The sequence below is a fragment of the Crocodylus siamensis genome, chromosome 1 (assembly GCF_052110815.1).
Source record: "Crocodylus siamensis isolate JL-2025a chromosome 1, ASM5211081v1, whole genome shotgun sequence".
NCBI lineage: Eukaryota > Metazoa > Chordata > Crocodylia > Crocodylidae > Crocodylus > Crocodylus siamensis.
In genome coordinates, this window is record NC_143395.1 from 231,627,982 (window position 1) to 231,649,588 (window position 21,607).

Consider the following 21,607-nt stretch of genomic DNA (forward strand, 5'->3'; position numbering starts at 1 on the left):
TCAGCATATCTCTAGAACTGCACATCTAAAAGGCCATACAACTTTGTGCTGTAGCTGTAGTTATGGTAGATGCACAGAAATATCCACATGCTAAGTCCCTCTTATTAATTTGAGTGGTTTGATGTAAATCTTTGGAAAATCAGTATTTCCTTAAATCAGTAGATTCTGTAATAATTTAAGCAGTTTAGAAACCTTTCATGGATGGTGTTTAAATCTTTTGTTGTTAGCGTTGTTGCATAATCGAAATTTTAATCAGAAAGTTCAATAGATTAATATAGTGGCATTCTTTGCATGGAGAATCTCAACTGGAAAAGAAGACTCCTCCCCCACTTCCAAATGTCGTAAGAAAGCTGAAAATAATAATCATATCTGTAACCTGGTACCATCTCTAATATTGTGCTCTCTCTGAGATGTTATTTTAACCAGAAGTTAAATTACATGAGTTCTTATTAAACTGTGTAAACATAAGTTTTGGAACAGGCCCTACATGAAAATGCTAATGGTCATATTATCCGACAGCAGTCTTTATCACTGATCACATATTATACAATATATATAGACCTGTTACAAATTAAATGTATGGAAAATGCTAATCTTTCATCAGTACCACATAAAAATACTGAATATAGTTTTAGTAGCCTTGTGATGAGGGTATTCAAAGAATGTCAAAAAAAATACTGAAAGTCTGAGGGGGGTGGGTTTATACAGGGAAAAGTAAGTTTATATGAATATACAGAGTGTGTTTTTGAGACATACAGTTTCATCTGCTGTTGAAGTCTAGTCCATTAGACATAATTTCAGTGATACAGTTTTCAGATTTCTGTTCTTTATCAACACGGCACTTACCAACTATGTGATTCTTCTGTAGTAATCTTACTAATAATTTAGTAACATTTCTGCTCTGACTTTCAAGTAAAAGAAATCTCTCAACTCTCTATTAATATTGTAAATATGTTAATGTGTGATTCCTGTTTTTTTTCAAAAAAAATTATTTTCTTTTCAGTGGGATGCAATTACTGAAATGGATGAGCACAACCGTCCCATTCACACTTACCAGGTATGTAATGTAATGGAACCAAACCAAAACAACTGGCTTCGTACAAACTGGATCTCCCGTGATGCAGCACAGAAAATTTATGTCGAAATGAAGTTTACCTTGAGGGACTGCAACAGCATTCCATGGGTATTGGGAACTTGCAAGGAAACTTTTAACCTCTACTACATGGAGTCAGATGAGTCCCATGGAGTGAAATTCAAGACAAGCCAGTACACAAAAATTGATACTATTGCAGCTGATGAGAGTTTTACCCAAATGGATTTGGGTGACCGCATCCTTAAGCTCAACACAGAAGTTCGTGAGGTTGGGCCAATAAACAGGAAAGGATTTTACCTTGCTTTTCAGGACATTGGAGCATGCATTGCTCTGGTCTCAGTCCGTGTTTATTACAAAAAGTGTCCTTTCACAGTTCGTAACTTGGCTATGTTTCCTGATACTATTCCAAGGGTTGATTCTTCCTCTTTGGTGGAAGTACGGGGTTCCTGTGTGAAGAGTGCTGAAGAACGGGATACTCCAAAACTCTACTGTGGAGCAGATGGGGATTGGCTTGTGCCTCTTGGACGATGTATCTGCAGTGTAGGATATGAGGAAGTTGATGGTTCCTGCCATGGTAAGGTAACAGAATTAACAGGAAAAAAATGTCAAGTTACTTACATTGCAAGTAATTTATTTGTCTGTGGAAAGTACATCCTACAAATTTTCAAGGAAATGAACAAAATGTATGTTTTAAGTTATGATGTCATTGGTTTAGAAGAAAAAAGTAGTTCTAAGAAACACCACCTTAATCAGCTCTACCCATGCAGAATATGGAATTCCCCTTATTGTGGTGTAATGTTATTAAATTATGTCACATATTCAATACTGGTGTTTCACAATAAATCAGGTATGCAATTTCGCACTAAATCACTTCGTTTAAGGAACAAATATCACTCCCCTATTTTGGCTTTGAAAAGTGCAGTGTAATTAGTCGCTGAACTTTTGGAAGGTACTACAGAAAAGCATCTCCTTCACTATGTGTGCTGTGTTGATGTGGTCTCCTCTATTAATGTATCTGTCCCAGCACTATTTAATAGACTGATTACTTTGCAAACTTGTATGAATATCACCGTGTGCTTGCTATATATGGGACAGGTATAATATTGAACCTTGCTAAAGTAGGGAAGATGATGAATGGTATCTTAGCAACTTTTTGAAGATTACTTCATTTCTTGCTTATAACTGACATTCAGAGGTAGAACTGTGAACACAGACGCAGAAGCAGAAAAAGTATGTTTTATTGAGATAATTTAGTGTATTTAGAAGGCAGGTAGAGATGTAATTTAAACTAATTGAATCAAAGGTACATAATCTTTCATGAGTCAAAGCACACTTCATCCCATGCTATGGTAATATTATTTGCATTGGACTCATCAAAGGGGGTCACATCACTGGAATTTAATTATGACAACTTAATTAGCTAGAACCTCAGCTTCAATGTTGTTTGGTACATGAGCAAATAGGTAAGCAGATGAGATTCTTGTAAGCTTGGTATTAATCTTTGGTAAGGCTTTGAATTCATGTGGAGTAGTGACATGCCCTTCCTAAAACGCAAAAATGTGTTCATGTCATCCTGGTGCATTTCAGCCTTGTGCATGGGCTGACAGATTGATCTCAGTATCTGTCAGAGACGTCTACTGTAAGCAATGCATCTTACAGCACTCACGATACTGAGCTGTCATTTTTATCAACAGGAAGGTTCATAGCAATGATGGTTGCCCATCCATCTACCACAAGACACACAAGACATCCTGAACAGTATTAGTGTCTATCAACTAGGTCTTTTTGGCTAAATTTTTCCTGTGCAATTGCCCTCATATCTGCAGACTCTGTGCCTGCAATACTGAAATTTCATCCAGTCTCCAGAAGTGCCATTTATTTACACTAGTGAAATCAAGCATCTGTATTTATTCATACACAGAATTTCCAGAAAGTTAACATGGTAGTCAGCTTCAGAGGTAGTCAGATACTACAAGAGTGTCTTTTGCTAAGGCTGTCTTCTTTCTCTAATAGCTTAACAGTAACTTGTGAACATTGTAGCTCTTTTCTTTGGTAGTGGTTTGTAAAATGAAACGTCATGTAAAACCACTTGCCCTCACATGAAATCAGGTTTGTACTGAGGACAGAGAAGAACCAAGGAGTTCATAACTTGTTCATAGCTTGTACAATGGCTTTGCCTAGGCCAGAATATTTTATGTAGCTGGTACTCAATTCTGTGATAGGTAGCAGTACAGAAACTTCAGATAGAAAAAATAGTATGTAGACCACAAACATAAGCAATGGTGCATGGAAAATATTATCCATCTATTACTATCAGAAAATGGAGCTGACTCTCTCCACTGTTTTCTGGATGACACCATTTATCGTCTTCTAAAATATATTCATCGCCAGAGTACCATTTTGGCAACATTATGGGTGGAAATGGCTATATCAAGGTATTTTTTCCACATAGGATTTCATTTTATCTCTAATGGAGTTAGCTACTAATCATACGGAATTAACAAAAAGCATTCATGATTTGTCAATTTATGCCTCTCCTATGAGCAGAGACATAACAAGCAGATGTTATATCCTATGTAGTAGTGTCAGAAGTGGCAGTTAGGCTTGCAGTAAAAACTGCCAGTCTTGTGCTCCCTCTGCATTGGAGCCTATCGTCCCAGCCCTAGTAATTTTACTACATGTAAGTTGTGCTGTAGAACGCTAAGCAAATGTTCTGAACCCTAAATCTAAAAAGAGTTCTTTTACTGGTCAAAAAAAAAAAATTGGTCTATTGACTGGTCAAATATTGTCAGATAATGGTCAACTATTGTAAACATTTATTAATTAGAATAGTGAAGAGAGTCTTTAATCTTCAGTCTAATTATATGTTAATTACAAAAAAAGTCTATTTAACTGTTATTATGAAACATCAAATTCAATTCTAAAACATTGTAATTATTTTTTATTACAATCTGTGTTAAGTAGGAATAAAAGTCAATGATATTCAAGACTGAACAGTTCTTCTTTTCCTTGCCTTTTGTCCCAAAACCCGGGTCAGGGTCAGCCTGAAAGTTTACAAAATGTAAAAGAAAAAAAGAAGAGAGAAATGAAACGCACCTAAAACTGTAATTTTTACCTTTGTATAGCTATTAAAATACAGGCATGCTAAGCAGGTAGCAAGCCAACCCTTTCAACCATTTTCTGTTTGCTTTTAGAGATGCCTGCACTCACCGCAGGTGACCAGTAGGAGAAGCTTTTCTATGCTGCTGGTTTTGGTTCTTCTCTCAGCACCGTTCCTGTAGCCTCACAGGGCTTAATGGTGGGAATGGAAAGGAGGCTAGAAAAGCTCAGGAAGGGCAAGGTGTGCCTGTTCCTAAGAGAGGGTGTTCTTAGCTTTGTGGAATATTTGACTGGTCAATTGACTGGCTTGGCATCCCTATTATGAACCTTCCTGTTGTATGATGATCACAGCTCTTCATTCATTAAGAGGATTAAGTCTGCTGCTGAATAAGTATCTCCCAGCTGGAAGCCTATAAGAAAACCTATGGTACGTTAGTTAGAGTATTTTTGTTAATTGCCCAGAGAATGGTAGATAAATGTTTAAACAGGTCATATTGTAAAATAACTTGTCTTAGTAAATTCTTCTTTTTAGCTTGTTCAGAGTTGTTTTCAGAGGTGCCTATTTCCGCTCATGTTGTCTATTTGCAGTGTATTTTTAAGGTTGATGTTGCTCTGGCTAACTTTGTATTTCTTGTAATACATGAGTGTTTTTTGTTTCAGTGTGTAAATGTTATCTTAAAGAATGGTTCTGGGTTCTGGCCCTTAGAAGCAGCAGTTTCATACCCACCAGATATTTAAAAAAATGAATAGTAACCATTAAATTGCATGTGTACTGACCCATATTCTCCCATGTGTCTGTTTAAATGCTGATGTTGGGAACTCATTGTAAGGGTCATGGAAGGATCTAAGATTTTGAAAAAGGGGGTGCAGATGGTGTGGTACTTCACCACATATATCACAACACACACTTTTCTCTAGGTAAAATAACCAGCAAACAAAAACATTTACTAATATGCTAGGTTCTATGTCTATATTATTCAATATCTAAGATCAAAGCAAACATGAATATAATATAACTATTGGAATGTGCACTAATTTGGTAGATTATATATATATATTTTTTAAATTTATAAGTTAGGTAAAAACAGTAATAAGACATTGTTTTATTAGTCCAGTAGTAATTATAGTTACATGTGCATCTGTTGTTCAGATTTATAAAATGAAATCTAGCCCCCTTGGGCATCTTGACAGTGCATCTAACACTTTCACTGTCAATCATTCCCACACCTGAGTTAATGTTCATCTAAATTAATGTCACCAAACCTGAGTTAAGGTTTTTAGCTAGGACTAAAATCAGGCTGCAGGGCTGTGAAATGGGGGAGACAGAGATTACCAGGAATAGCTAACAGAAACAGAAACTGCGAAAGAAAGGTAGCTTGATAAATAGAACATCAAGACAATTAAAAAGGAGAAAGGGTCATTAGCCCCTGAGGTTAGCTGGAATCAGGTATGTTATAATGAAAAGAGCCAGGAAGTCAAGAAGTCAACTGACTCCTGGGGCACTGGCTGCGAATACCTTTCCCCTGGCCTTTTTGCCCTTCCCACAGGCAATTGGTTTTAAAGTTTAGGTGGAACAGGAATCATAGTGGGGTGCAACTGCACCCCCCTCTCCTTGGAACTGACTCCAGCATGGGTAGTTGCATTTCTATACTTCCTAAGCCTGCCAGTAGAGATCTGTTTTTATGCCAGTTGTGACTATAGTTTTTTTTTTAAAATGTGAATGCTTTTCATTGTCAGTTGAATTAGTCACAATCTGGTTTGGTATAGATTCCCCCTAAAATCATGAGACAGTCTGTTTGAGGCACTGCTAATTGTGGTATGTTTTTTTTTTGCCCCAACAGCAACATTTTAAGCTTCCCATACAAATGAAGACTTAACTTGATTATTATTATGTGATAAGAAATGAACACAATATTTGAAACTTCCCATTTATTCTATAATCTACTGTCTCAAAGTAAGCCCAAAACTAGATAAGTTTCTTTTTCCTGTGCTCAGTATGACCCTAGAAGGCATATGAGCCTTACTAATTTCAGATCCTGCCAAAATCATTTTCTTTTTGTTCCCAAGCAACATCTTTAACATTTTCAGTGTTGCACCCCATCATATTGTATACCATATTCTTAGCTTTTAAAATATTTGGTGCTGTACTGTTGATTCTCCTGATAGGATACCCAGTGACACAGTGAGTCTACGGAAGAAGACAGATAAGGCAATTTTAATTGGTTACCTCACTCAAACTGGAGGTGATTAGTGTCTTTTTTTTCCTAACATAGATAAAGTGAATGTCACACTTCCAAAAATAATTAGCGTTCTCACTGTTGAACTGTCCACTAGGTAGCAAAGGCAATTTGGGAATGAGATGATATTAATACATTATGTCTCCATTTATTTTTCCGTACTGGATTTTTGTGTACATATAGGCAAGGGTTGAATAATGTCCCCCACTCATGTGTGGGTGATGAGTAATAAGCCTTTCACAGACCATCTTATAACTACCAAACATTCACTCATGGAATATTTCTGCAGGAATGATGCCACCATCACCATGACAGGTTGGAAATCTGCAAGAAGATGCACATAGTGTTAATGAATAAGCCTCTGGTCAGCCTTATTGCTCATCAAAATCCTTCAGACTGCAGTGGAAGTTAAAAATTATGTCAATTTCATAGTACTTTTGGGAAAGTTATTAGGAACAGCCTAACCAAAACATGTAATAGATTCAAGTGAATGTAGCTAGATTCAGATCTGGAAATTTACATGGACTTGTTCATCTGTCAGTAATTTTGTCAGTAGTCACAATCCAATGACATTTTTTTCCACCAGAGCCAATTTAGAGTGAATGTACTTCTGAGCAAGGGAGTTGACAGTCCACTTACGAATATCCATATTTATTAAATTTGAAATTGAAAATGTGGATGCTGTTGCTGGAATATGTAGGAGAAATGTTGCTGAAATAGTTTTCTTTTTACTGAGTTAAGGTCATATCCTATTCTCATTTGCAGTCAATGAGACTTCTGCTGTTGACTTCAACTGGTGCAGGATTGCTCTCATGTCATGTACATATTTTGGATTTTTAGTGACAGGCATTTCGATATTGCAGTCTTCTCTGAATTAAATCTGTAGATCACTTGTCCATCTCTGATGTATTGAACTGAAATTTCAATGTGTACTTTTTCAAGTAACAAATGGCTATATGATCACCCTTATCCATATTTTTGGGGTTCATTAAACATTTCTGAATAGTTTTACTACTGGCGATTTGGAGAAAGTATTGGAGGTCACAACTGGTTATAACACTGAGTGGGCAGCTTGCTGTGTAGGACAACTTTGTCAATACATATCAGTTGTGAGTTCCAATGTCCATCCAAGGATTTCCTGGGTTTCCTTTGAACAGAAAATGCAAACTATGCTGAATTTAACTTATACCATTTTGAGATTTACACTTGACACACAAGTACTAGGAACAAATAGTTAATTACCAGTTGCAGTCTGTAGGAGGATGTAAACTTGGATGGCTGGACGTAAGTCGTGTTGACTTCCAATGACCAACAAAGGAAAAAAGAAGAGGATATGACAGGAATCTGTAGAATAGCTAATAATATAGAGAAGAGCATTTAGATAATCCTATTCACTTTTCATGAAAATAAAGCAAGAAGGGGATATTCAGTGAAAAACTAAGAGATTAAAAATGGCTACATTGAAATTCCTTAGTACCATATGTAAGCTACCATATTTACTTTTATATTTTCCACAAAAAATAACGACCCAAAATCAGGGTGCATGATGTTAAGAAAGCTTTGTGAGAGTGGAGGCATCTGGTTGCTGGAACAGATGCCAAGATCTGTCTCCCTTCATTCCCTGGAAGAACAGGATGCCTGTTGCTGTCAGCCACCCTAAAATCACTTATCACTAGGCAACTATAGGGAAAGAAGCTTAAAGTTGTTCATTAAATGAAACAGGAAAACCATAAGCAGAGTTTGTTAGGTTCGGAGACAGAAATACAAAACAAAAATACTTCAGCTGTTAGTTTGGTAGTGTTGTGGTGGTCCAGGAAATTATGTGAAGTAAGGATTTTTGTGGGTGATATATTTTTTGACCAACTTTATCCCAACAATGCATTTGCCTCTCAATTGTTACTTTATAACCTGAAGCAGCTCCTGGTGTTCACTTTGTGTTCCCAGCAGCTAGTAATCCTGCTAGTTTTTCCCAGACAGTTTACCAGTCTCCCTAGCTGGGGTCCTTTCCTGCTGCTGGGCTCGAAGTATCTTGGTTTTTCCTTTCCTCAAAAGGGTTCTCTTAAATTCTTACCATTATCTCCCCATCTCATTGTTTATCCTATTCAAGGGCAAAACTATTCATACCTTTGCATACGATTTCCTCCCCCAGATATTTATATCTCTGACAACTTTAGGTGACCTCTTTGATATGTATTTCATATGGTTTTGAAATGCATTAAGCTGTTGTATGGGTGGAAAGCTAACACAAGACTGACTGGCAGCTAATCAACCAGTTTAGACTTTCAATAATAATTGAAAATTCACTGATTATGTGTCTATTGAACAACATGTTATGTACAAGCATATGAATGTTGAGCACAGTTGTCATTAGCTGTTGATGGAGACCAAACATGATGGTATTGATTCAAATTTGGACTTTTTGTGGGGGGGGAGGGAACATCTGCAGATTATGTGATGGAAAACATATATCAGTAGTGGTATGATTGTTAGCTAAAGGCTAATTCTTTAGCGGTTTGGTGAAACTTAATTGAACTTACAGATATAAGTATTTATGGAGTTCATTTAAATTATATTTAGCAAGTTACTGTTTATACCTCTATTAGCAATTGAGGATCATGTCAAAATGCATGCAGCAATTATTTCTTTTTAACATTGCTTGTTCTTAAGGAATATACTTAAAAGAACAAAGTAATTAATATTCTATAGCAGTTGGAAAAAATTTGTTCAAAGGTGAGCTAAGGAGCATTGATTGATATACTAAATTGAGATAAGTTAAAACATTCCAGTGAAGTTAACTGGAAGAAGTGGAGATCAAACAATTAGAAGTAGAGTTAGTTAAACAATATATGTCAAATAGTAATGTAGAGAGTTTACTGAAATTTTGCAATAAAGCAAACAACTTTATGTTGTATGTATGTTAGAGCAGCAGGAGTTGCATCCTGGTGGTCTTTTATTGGTCATTATTTCCTGTGATTTATTTAGAAATTATTTAAACTCTGAAGGTATATTGAACAAGAAATCATCTCTTTCCTTTTAGGAACTCTCTTTCAAAACTTAGTGAGTTATGATATGGCAGCTTTCAACCTGCTCAGTGCCAAGATATTAACAAAACAAAATTCTGTGATGCAATCCTGCTTTACTTATCTGTCTGCTGACATAAGGGAAGTAAAATGTGCTGACAACAGAACAGAATGTGCTCTTGTATCCGAAAAAGAAACTATGTCTTCTCACATTTCTGCTAGGCTAAGTAAAGACGGTCAAAAAGCTTGAGGCTGAATTAATTTAGTCTTCACAGGTTAGTCAAAGCTGCATAGATTGAACTGATAAGTGAACAGACATACACTTTTCATTCTGGAAATGCAGCCATGAGCCTGCAGTGGCCCAGGCCAGAAGCCAGGGAGTGCTAGAGCATGCCTTCCTGCTTGGCTAGCCTTGCAGTCCTTCTTGGGCCAGGGCTAGCCTGCCTACCACGCAAGAGGCAGGGGGGAGGTTGCAGGGGAGTTGCAAAGCATCCTGGGATGCTGGGAGACTATGAGTTAATTTGAAGCTGGAGGGCATCTGGGGCAGAAGTTCATTAAATTGATTTAACCGAAATCAATGAAGTCTGATACCACATCTATCCAGGTTTATCTTAAGCTGGTTTCAGCCACTTCGAAAAAACTTTATGTGCATTGTTGTGTTATAGATTTGAACTGGTTTCCAATAACTTATACCATTTTATGTGTAATTCCTGTCCCTAGCCTTAGTGGTTATTTACTTCATGTAAGACAGTTCACTTTTATACTTCACACAGAATGTAGGAAAATATGTAGTGGGGAATAGGGAAAGATTTTGCATGCAAACTACTGTGCAAAAAAGGTAAACGAAAGCTTCAAGTAGAGAAGTGTGAAATTGTAGGTGTGTGTTTGTATGTATGTATGTATGCAGAAATGTTTTCCTGTCCCCCTACTCCCAAAGTAGACAACTCCTTGTACTGAAGCTATATACTCCATTACACGTAATCAGGAATTAGGATGCTGGAGAAGCATATGTAAGGACTGTATCTTTTTACAAATTGAGCATGATTTTTCTAGTGCAGAAGTGAATAGATCACACAATTAAATAGCACAATTTTTCAAGTGCAGGAGGGACAACTGAATAGATGACTGCATTGCTCCATTAACTGTTCCTCCTCTGTTATCGAATGGGAGAGATACAGTAGCTACTGGTGCAATTGCAGCCAGGTTGCTACATTACTTGCAGTGGAGTCTTTCTGCTGCTGTGCCACATCTTCCTGCATGTAGATCTCTTGTCAAGAAATCTGACTGTTAATACTTAGCCTCAAATGAATACTTAGGACTCTCAAATTGCTAATACTTAATAACTGTGATTTAGTGCATAATTCTTAAATCCTGAATAGCTACACACTGATTTTTTTGTAAAACTAAGAAATCAAATTATTTTTAATATTTACTTGGAAATTACTTCAAATTACTAAATGTTAGTGCAGGCTGCTTGAAGAACAGATGCATTTTTTTACTATTCCCGGGAAGTTAGCTCACTTTATGTGACTTAACTAAATATATAATATATAGCTAAGAGCTTTAGATTTCACTTCCTGTCAATATGGGTACAAGGAAAGCTTCATAATTATCTGTAACGTGTATTTTGTATTAAAAATAGTCTGTCATATGTAGAATGGCATAATATCAATGCTTCATAGAGACCCCTAAACACTGAGCAAAGTGGCATTTCTTCCAATTAACTCCATCTTTTCACTGTCATTTCTTCAAAAAGACTGCATTTTAATGTATTTTAGCAACATAAATGAAGGAAAAAGCACAGGAATTATACATTATGTGGACAGTTACTGATGTTGTCAAAGCTTTTGGATATGGGTAATTACAGACAGTTCTTGGCAAGATGCACAAAATTGGATTTGATTTTAATTCAAATACTGTATAGATTATGAAGACAAGCAGATATGCAGTAAATCAGAATTCTGATTAGGAGTTCCTAGGGCATATCAGGCATCAGTACTTACGCTTTTATGTTCATACTATTTGTTTTATATTCATTTTTAAATGCTTGTTTATGCAAAATATTATTTCATACTCAAATGTGGACTCAGATGGAAACTTGCAGCATAGTATGTAACCTGTTGACAAATGGCCTCTGTACCAGAGAACTTGCCAACACAGAGATCTGGAACCCACAATGGAAACCAGAGATTAGTGAGTCTCACTTCCATCCCTGGCTAGCTGATAGAATCTATTATAAAAAATAAAATCAGCAGTCATTGGATCAATATGATATGCTGAAAAAGAGACAGCATGGTTTTTGCAAAAGAAAATCCTGCTATTTGATGTATTGTTTTTGGATGTTCAAAAAGTTTTAAGCTTTTAAAACAGAAAAAGAAAAGAAAGAGTTGCCATAGGATTGGATGGAAGATTCTTTCATGAATGTAAGAGCTGTTTAGAAAAGAGTTGTGGAAAGATCTCAGCAAGCAGCGGGCCAAAAAGTGGCAGATGAACTTCAGTACCAACAAGTGCAATGTAATGCACATGGAAGAAAAATAACCTCAACTATGCAAACACAATGCTGGGTTTTGAGGTAGCTGTTACAACTCCAGAAATAAAACTTGGAGCCATTGGAATTGGCTGTAAAAGCATCAATTCAATGTGCACTGGTGACCAAAAATTTAATGATATGTTGGGTATTATTAAGAATGGAATTGAAAACAAAACAGAAAATATTATTGTACCACTATACAGATCCACATCTTGATTACTACAGCTTTCCCTTGCTTTATGCTGTACATGTGTTCTTGGAAAACAGTGCATAACTCGAATTTGCATAAAGGAAACCCACTTTACCATGTAACAAATAGGGATACGTTCCAAGACTTCAACTGTACTGCCCTCCCCCAGACCAATTTCTACCACTTTTACAAGACAATTTTGGTACCCACTAACAGCAGATAGTACACACAAGCACAGGACGCTATGATAATGGGAATGGCAACTATAGAAATGCATGATGCAGACTATGAGCGAGGAGCACAGATCCCCACAGGAAAATATATTTTGGTGTGTTCACTCCCACAATGCACTGCACAAAGCAGCTGACTGCAGGCTTCCACCACAGTGATCACATAAAGGTGAATTTACCTTGCATATAACAAATTTTTTATATAAAAAAAATCATCACGTAAGAGCAAATTTGCATGTACAGAACCTGCATAAAGCGAGGGAAACCTGTATGTGCAGTTCTGGTCTCTACATCTCAAAATGGCTATAAGTTAGAAAAGATAAAGAGAAGGGCAACCACATCGATCTAGGATGTAAAGCAGCTGCCATACCAGGAAAGACTAGAAAAACAGGTAATAGAAATTTAAGGGGATAAAATGGAGCAAGCAAGCAAGCGAGAGGTTCTTCACTGCTGTTTGCGGGCATAGAACATCTAGATTCTCCCTCACTAGCCAGTTATAGGTATGCTGAGCAAATACTTGTAATAGAAATTACAGGGTGGGTGTCAGATATTGTATTGTAAAACTACTACCTAATGTACAGTTTGTATTTTGCTATACTATTTTTGACTGTTTATTTAAGGAAACTGTATAGCCACCATCAGTTTTTTTAATTTAATAAAAGCATTTTAGCTGAATTAGTAATGGGATCATTTGAATTCCAAGAAAAATATATCCTCTGGCATTTCTAAGCCAATGATGATGTGTGCCAGGGAGAGTATGACAGAATGCTGGTCTTTTGATCTCCTTCCGCAGTATCCATTTCTGTTGCTGTCCAAAACAAGTGCACCACTGATCCGACCCAGTATGGCACTAATTCCTCTACTGTGTCTGTTTTTTATGCGTACAGAAACATTTTTACCTACTGGCAACCAGTTTATAGCTTGTCTGTCCACCAGACTACAAACTGATTTTTACTTAAAGAAAATACGTTGCTTGTTTAGACCAAGGAAAGTTCCTTTACCTCAGTAAGAGCAAAGATAACATAGATTCAAATGGGTGCAATAGTTGCTTTTTGGCTTAAATATTTTTTTCGATATTCAAAAACTAAAGGTCCATCAAACCACAATATTTTTGTTTAACAATGCAGAACTTTTGATTTGGACTAGTCTGAAGATTCATGGCTTCATTCAGTTACCATAATGCTTTAAAAAAAACATTTAGGTCAATTTCAGTCCCTTTTATGGTTGTATAAATGTTACTTATTTGCTGTGCCTGACTTACATTATAGGCACATGGTGGGACAGTGGGAATCTGTATAGTCTTTCTCTTATCTGTTTGTTTTTTCTAATTTAAAAATACAATATCATCCTTTTCATTTCAGCATCCCAGTGTGGAGGGAATCTTTTTAAATGTTCGTTACTGAAATAAATTTCTTCTTACTGGAACAAAATAATGGCAGTGGAATTCATGGACATGCTTATCTGTTTCATGACTGCCTTTGTTAACAGCTAGAAATTCTCAGCTCTTTCAAATTTTCCTGTTCTTTTCCATACTAAATTATGTCATAACTGGCAGCTTACCTACATAGCACATTTCTAGCCACTTGCAGACCTGTTCGGCTATATAAATTGCAATGCAGTGCCCTTGATAAAAAAAAAAAAGCTGGAAAGGAAGCTGATACAGAATTAGGGCATTTTTTTTCAACAATACAGCATGTTTTAAATTATTTTTAATCTCTGTGCATCAGTAAAAGTGCAAGGTAAAGTAAAATCTGGTCAGACTGAATTATAATGCATCACTTAAACTGAAAGCATTCATATACTGTAGCCTTCATTAACTGCTTTCTACTCCATTTCATAGGGGAGGGGAGTGAAGTATGAAACCTTGGTTTTATAACAGCTTCTGAATACAGTGTGCATATTAAAGAATCTATTACCTGAATATGAAATCATGCTGAGAAAAAATGGTTTTTCTCTATTACTTTACCTAAAGTGCGTGTAACTAAGTATAGAATGCTGTGTGAAATATATTTCCACAGTTTAGTAATCAAACACAATTAGGTAAAATAGATCCATATTGTTAATTAAGTTTCAAAGTAGAAATTATCAATATAATCTCTCTTCACATTGAGATATAAAGCAGAGACCTGGTGGGGCTTTTCTCTCAGGTTTGGTACTACAGTGTGCTGTTGGACATTGATCAATCCAACTATCTTTGATAAACATACGACAAATTGCTGAAGGGATTGTTCCAATTGATTTTTCTTGCTTACGACTCAGTAGGACAAATTCACATTTTGATACTAACACTGGTTAGTAGCCATGCATGGTAAATTACAATTATTTGTCCTTGGCACTCGCACATAGATATTCTATTTATAGTCAGATGCAACAATTTTAATAATCCTTGTCCTTGTTTATTCTCAAATTTGGTAAAAGGCAATTATTGACTTATTTGTTTAGTATGTAGTTCAGTATATTTTGAAGTTTGTTTTTTTTATTTCAATGGGTTTTCCTATTAGTTAATCATGTTTCAATCTTAGTTAGTACCTTAGCATTTATTTACCTGTTCCAAAAATAAAAATGAACATGCAGTGAATTTGACTTCTATTTCAAGTTCAGTTTTTATTTGTCAAAAAATAAAACAATCTGAAAATCTGTATATCACACTGGGCATGTCTACACGTTCATTAATGGACAGTTGTTACTGCGCATTTAGTTTAGTGCTCTCTTAATGAAATACTAACTGAATGCACAGTAACTACGGTTACAGTTATAGGACTGGTGTATGTTATTTTTGTGATATTCACTGCACAGTGACCAAATAACACTGTGCAGTAGCTTTTTAGCACAATTTTTGACCTGCACCCACAGTGTTACTGCACACTAAGAGTCTTGTGTAGACACACCCACTGAAATCTGGAAATTGGTTGAGATTTCCCCTGCTTGAATAATGTAATTTTTTCTTACAAATCACCTAAGCTTTCCTTTCTTTGCAGTGAATGGTTGCTAAAAACTAATCTCAAACAGGTGAGAACAAATTGACTTGGAAAATGCTCAGTGCACTTCATACATGATCAACTGTACAGTTTCAACAAGCAAATACATTGCATGTAAGCAAGTTCTGCTTGAATGAAGACCACAAACTATTTTACAGATGTGACAGTTCAGCTTTAGTTGTCTCTGTATTGAGTTATAGCAATTGTAAAGCATCTTCCAGTTGAAGGCAATATGTTTTTGCTTTTATTTTTAATATTTTTTTTATGGCAGGATGACTTATGAGGATCAGGGAGAGGCTTTAGTTTACTGAATAAAACCTCATCTTGGAAATGTTTTCTTTGATAGATCTGGAGAAGTCACATACACATGTATTAACTTTCTGACAGTTAAGCTGACTTAACTTTTTAAAGTCAACTTAATTGTCAGAGTGTACACACTTATATGGAGCAGAGTCAACTTAAATGCAGCGCAAAATACTACACCTGTATGGTGCACACTATTATCTCAAGTCACATTAGTTAAGTCAATTTAGCTCACACGGTGGCTGCCACCATGTAAAGGAGCTGTACGTGTGTACACTCCAGTGCGGCTTAACTTAAGTCAACTTAATTAAGTCACCTTGTTTTAAGTTGATTTACACACATGATGTAAAGAAAAGCTATTGTCATATTACAGTGGCTCTCCTTTTTCTTACAAAATACAAATTTGCTTCTGAAATTGCCCCAAATTTTATGGTAATTTAGCGTTGATTCAGGGTCTTACCATGGGACCTGTTAAAAGAGTAAGTTTGTAGTAGTCTATTACTTTTGGGCTTGCCCACTAACAAAGAGCTAACCATATTTGCTAAATAAAATTCACCATTTTACAAAAAAACACTTGTACAGTTTAATAAAAATAAAGAATTTTGCTTTCGATGACAAATTGTAGTTGGAATATCTTGTACATCTAGTCATTAGTTCAGGTTTGTTGTGTTGGTTTTTTTTGTGATGATATTTCTCTGTATAGAAGAGTAATTAGCATGATCTTTATAGTCTGCATTGTCATTTAATGGTATAAACCCGAAGGGGGAAAAAGATCTTTCATAGCATACTCAGTGAATGCCCAGTAGAAACCAGCAGTCTTTTGTGCCATCGTAGGCCCAGGTGTGGTTCCATTTTTACTAACTGGAAACCGTTCTTTGAGAAAAAAGGTGACTCAATGAAATCTAAATACTGATGAGGAAGAGCACTGTCAACAATTTCCTAAATCTAGGAGTTTTCTGTTGGCAAATAAAGTTACTTCCCCTTTTTACAAAGAGAAGACTGCTGCTGAAATAAGTACCTAGGTATATAGTTTGAGGGGAAAAAAACACCAAAATGTTTTTAAAAATATCAATAATGTGAAACAGGTTATACTATCTCTATAAACACCCATAAATCAAGCTAAAAAATCTGGAGACTATCACCTGTACTTCCTCCAAAACAGATTATTAATGAGTAACGTATTCACAAATAAACCATAAAATAATGCATATGATGGAATAGTTTCCTTTAGAGGTTAGCCATCATTTTATTCAGTCAATTATTAAAGCATTTATGCTGATAAATGTCATTTCAAAAGAAATCAATAAAGGATTTCCTCTCATATCATGTGGCTTGGGAATCACAACCCGGGTCTAAGTAAGTGTGCAAGGCCATTTCTGGCTAAAAAAAAAAAAAGTTATTGTTGGATACTAGAGAAAATGGAGGAGTGGTAAAAAGGTAAAGTTTTTTTGTTTTTTTAATTTGCATTGTCTCATAAGATATGAGATTTATTTTAGCTAGATAATGTATCCTGTTCTTGGTAATATTTATGTTGAAAATATTGAAAGGGTCTATTTTATGCCATAGAAATGATGTAGTATTAATATTGTTGATATGTCAGGTGGACTATTTTAGTTGTTTAAAACATCTGGTATTTCAAACACTCTGAAATAGCACACAAATTAGTACTCCCTTTTCAGGGATACTTTGAGATATCAATCCAGCCAAGTACTTACAAAATTACTAACAAATTTAAGCACTTTTTGGCTAAAGATCGCAATAGGTTGGTAAGTGTAAGAGTTATGACTCCCCCTTGTTAAGGAGTCTTCTTCCCACCATAAATCCAAGTTCAATTAGAGTTGTGTTTCCTGATGGCTACCAAGTGGAAAAACTTTAACCAGGCCTGTACTCTGTTCATGTTAGAATAAACGGAGGTGTGGATCCAGCCATGCTGGAGAGCTGGGAGGACAGACTATTCCTGTGTGTGACATAGTTGCTCTGCTGCTTACCATTGCTGAGACACAAGCCCAAGGGTAGTTTTTGGAGGTAGTGAGTGAACAGACTGCTCTCTCCCTTGATTTTTTTTTTTTAATTTAAGCAGAAAGAGGCTACCAACAGAGATTCAATTCTTCTCTTTGATCATCTTCCCAAATGTGTGAAAAGTTTGTGGAAAACTCACAAGGGTGATAGATAACACTCCTTATTTTGATCTGTTGTTTGTTTATCCAAACTGGAGTTTCTGGCTATTGGCCCCTACACATTTCAGTGCTCTGAACAAAAATGTTGAGGTTCCTCCCTTACTACTTATAATATTCTTTACGTCTTACCAATGCAGCTCATTCTTTATATTGCTTCCCGAGGTAAACTTTTTAGAATTTACATACCTTTGGATTTTTTTAGACGGTCCTTCATGCATTTCTTTAAAATATTCCTATTCTTTCTTCTTCTGGCTTTTTTTTACATTTTGTTTTTTTTCTAGACATCCTAAATTAAATATTCAAAAGAGCATAGGAAAGACATTTTATACAATGAATGCTTGTTTCTGATGTGTAGTGCCACACAACCTATAATGGCTAAATCTTCACAATACTTAAAGGCCTGAAATGAGTACTGACATTTCCTTGAACAAGTTGTGTAGATTTATATTACAGAATTCTGTTGAGCATGTCCTGAGTGTCTAATGTAGGTAATGCTCCAAGATTTTGAGTAGCAGAATTTTCTTACATATTCAAAATCTCTAACTTTCAGCCTCCTTATACATAAATACCTAGTATTTTTATTTTTTCCATTTTTGAGCATTTTAGAGTCTGGTCAGGTACATTGGAAGTACTTATTAAGGATAATAAATGTGTCTAATAGTATAGGATTATAACCTGAACATTGTAAATAGATTTTAAAGGTACCAGCTACATTCTTTATCAGTGATAAAGAGCACAAGAATCTATTGCATAGACTCAATTTTACATGTACTTGGAAAACAGATACATCTTATGACTTCTATATGATCCTGTTCAAAACTGCATGTTCCTGTCCCTTTCCTAATGGCTTTCAGGTAAAACAGATTAATCCAAAGCATAATACCCAGGGTCTGCACCCTAGGTGACAGCAGAAGACAGGTCAGCTGCAGTAGATGCATTTCTTCCCTAAGTGGATGCCTGTGAATGGTACCAAGGTATCCTACCTCCATTTTACACTACTTTATTGTGTTGGCTCTGGAATTAGGACCCAGGTACCTTGTTCCGGACAGGAGGTGGTGTATTTTCCAAGCTCAGATGCACACCCTTCCCACCCTCAGACTAACCACAGCCTTTCCATTCAATAATAGGCAAATTTATTGATACACGGTGATAACAGTAAAGAAACGATACAAACAAACAATATAGCTACCAATCCTAGGGCGGTCATCAGAGTCAAAAAATGTCTGGCCAGGATGCAGGCTTCACTCTAAGGCTATCTCTTAGGTGTCAGATGTCAGCTGCCTAGAGGTGGGAGGCCGCTCAGCCACCACTCCCCTCCAGGGGGATGGGTAAGATTAGCTCATGGTGTACCTTTTGTCCATGGTGGCCTTGGACACCTGCCAGGGATAGGAATGGGGATCCCTCTCACTGATCCTCTCAGGCAGCAGGACGGGGAGGAGGACCTGGGCAGAACCCTTTGTTATCCTCAAGTCTCTGCTTTTGTGTTCTCCTTCGCTCCTAATGACTCCTGGTGACTTTTCATCCATGGCTAGCACTGATTGATCTCTGTGTTCATCACACCATCTATGTTGTGTTCCATCAGCATAGTCCAAGCTCATCATATGCATGCCCTTCCTAAAAAAGGAATTTCAGCCCCCTCCTCCCTCCACCATTCTGATGCCACCTTATTTCATGTTATGGAACAGTGTGGTACATATCCTCAGTTTCTCAGACTGTTTGTCCTTGTTTGTTAGACAACCTGTCTGCTTTTGAAGGCTGAAAAAAATCTGTATGTAAGATCCAGGTTCTTAAAAATCAGTTAACCCCTGCAGCCCATCCTGAACCATTCTAATGCACAAAAACACACACCCACATATTTATTTATTTATTTATTTATATGTGCCAATTCCCAAAAAGCAAACCTTTAAATACCATTTCTAAGCTGTCATAATGAATCATGGGTGGTCTCCTAACTGGGTGCTATTATTGTTATTTATCTTCCCTTTTATTTACGTAGTCTAAACTTATACATGTTTTTATATTATAATTTTCTCTGAATCATGCTGCTATCTTTGTTTCATTTCTTCATCCAGTATGCTTCAGGGTCTATCGGGAATGCTCCTCAGACCATGAGTCATATTTTCAGTGGACAGAAATAACTTCTGGTAGTTGAAATAGCTATAATTTGTTAGTCTGGCAAAGGGAACTATCAAGGACAGTCTTCTAAAAGTGAGGTCTCTTAGACACTACAGTAGTGTTCCAAAGGATGTAGTGAGAGTTGCTTTGTTGAAATATTTTAACAAGACCTGTCAGATCACTGGAGAATATCTTTTAGGAAGTAAGCCTGCACTGACAGAAGGTTGATGACCAAATAATGATGGTCTTCCAAATTCAAAGTTTTATAAATCTATCTAACCTGCAGTGTATATAATTTTTGCAAAGGAAGGTGAACTCTGGGAATTTATCCATTGCAGTATGCTTCAATTGTTGTAGGGTTATGTCTGCTAACTGCAGAATAAATTATGTAAAATAAGTCTCGTACCTACCAGTAAAACATCTAACAGAGTTGAGGATCGCACTTGAAATGTCTCTCTTTAAAGGAATATTACTTCAAAGGAATAATGATCAAAGCATGCATAAATTCCCAAAGGACATGGAAATATATGCATAGAGGGATTTTTTCTTACTCCAAATGCTAACAATGTATGTTTAGTTATTTGGTATCTCCTATTATATAATAATAGTTATGTATCTGAAATGTCTTAATTTTGCTGTGACAGCTTGACTATATTCCCAGATGTTAAATATTTCAAAGCCTATCTTACATATATGCATAAACAAGATGAAAGTGTTAATTCCAATTAAAATGATGCCCAGTTCAGTAGCAGCCTTAATAAAGTCCCTATGGAAAAGTAAATTAAATAGCATTACGTCTCCCCGTGTGGGGTCAAAATTTAGACTCCATTTTTACTATAAGCTTACTTTCCATGGAAAAACTGTATAGTTAAGATTAGATATGATTTGTTGATTTTTATATATATTTATTTTTATTTTTATTTTTTTTGTTCTAAAATTATTTGCGTATATGCAAGATTCTTAATAGCTGTTCCTCAGAAGGCTCTGGAAAATACTGCAAATGAAGGAAGAAATCTACACAGTGTTCTTTTGTTTTGTTTTGTTTTGCTTATATTTATATCTTTTTATAAAATGACATAAATTATGTATGAATGCAGTACCATTAGTTGGTCTTTGTTGACAGCTGCCACACATCAGTATTTAGGCTACTATTTTCTCTTGTATTAGTAATAAGAGAGTAATACAACTCAGCAAGTAATTTGTGTATCTTGGATTTGTTTACAGGTTTAGGAAGTTATTTTAGGCCTCTCCCTCTTCCTCTCCCTTTTCTCCTTATACCAGAGTTTTGACCAGTATGTAGAAATTTAGAGCTATCTTCTCTTTGTTACTGAGGGTGTAATCTTGATGAGGTAACTTGAGCTTGGCTTGCAGTTAGAAAGGCAGGTCCTAAAAAAGGTATGGTTGATATCTGGGCCAAAGTAGGACCTCCTCCTTTTAAGTCTCTTTTCAGGTACCCCTGATATATCTCTTTTCTTTTCTTTTTCTTGAGTTATCTTTTTCATTCTTATTTTGTATGGGAGAGTGGTAGTTAGCCAAGTAAGTCTGAAGTCAGGCAGAAAGCAGGGCAGTATGGCACCTTAGACACTAACTCATTCAGACAGGCACAATTTTTTGTAGGTGACAACCTACTAAGTC

The 21,607-nt window shown here is 36.1% G+C and overlaps 1 protein-coding gene across 1 annotated transcript in view; it reads left to right on the forward strand.

Annotated features, from left to right (window-relative positions):
• Window positions 1-21,607, forward strand: part of EPHA6 (EPH receptor A6) — a 973,304-nt gene that overhangs the window by 225,930 nt on the left and 725,767 nt on the right. The window contains exon 3 of the mRNA XM_090058840.1: window positions 1,004-1,667. Within this exon, the coding sequence (XP_089914966.1) occupies window positions 1,004-1,667 (664 nt within the window). The remainder of the gene's footprint in view (window positions 1-1,003; window positions 1,668-21,607) is intronic.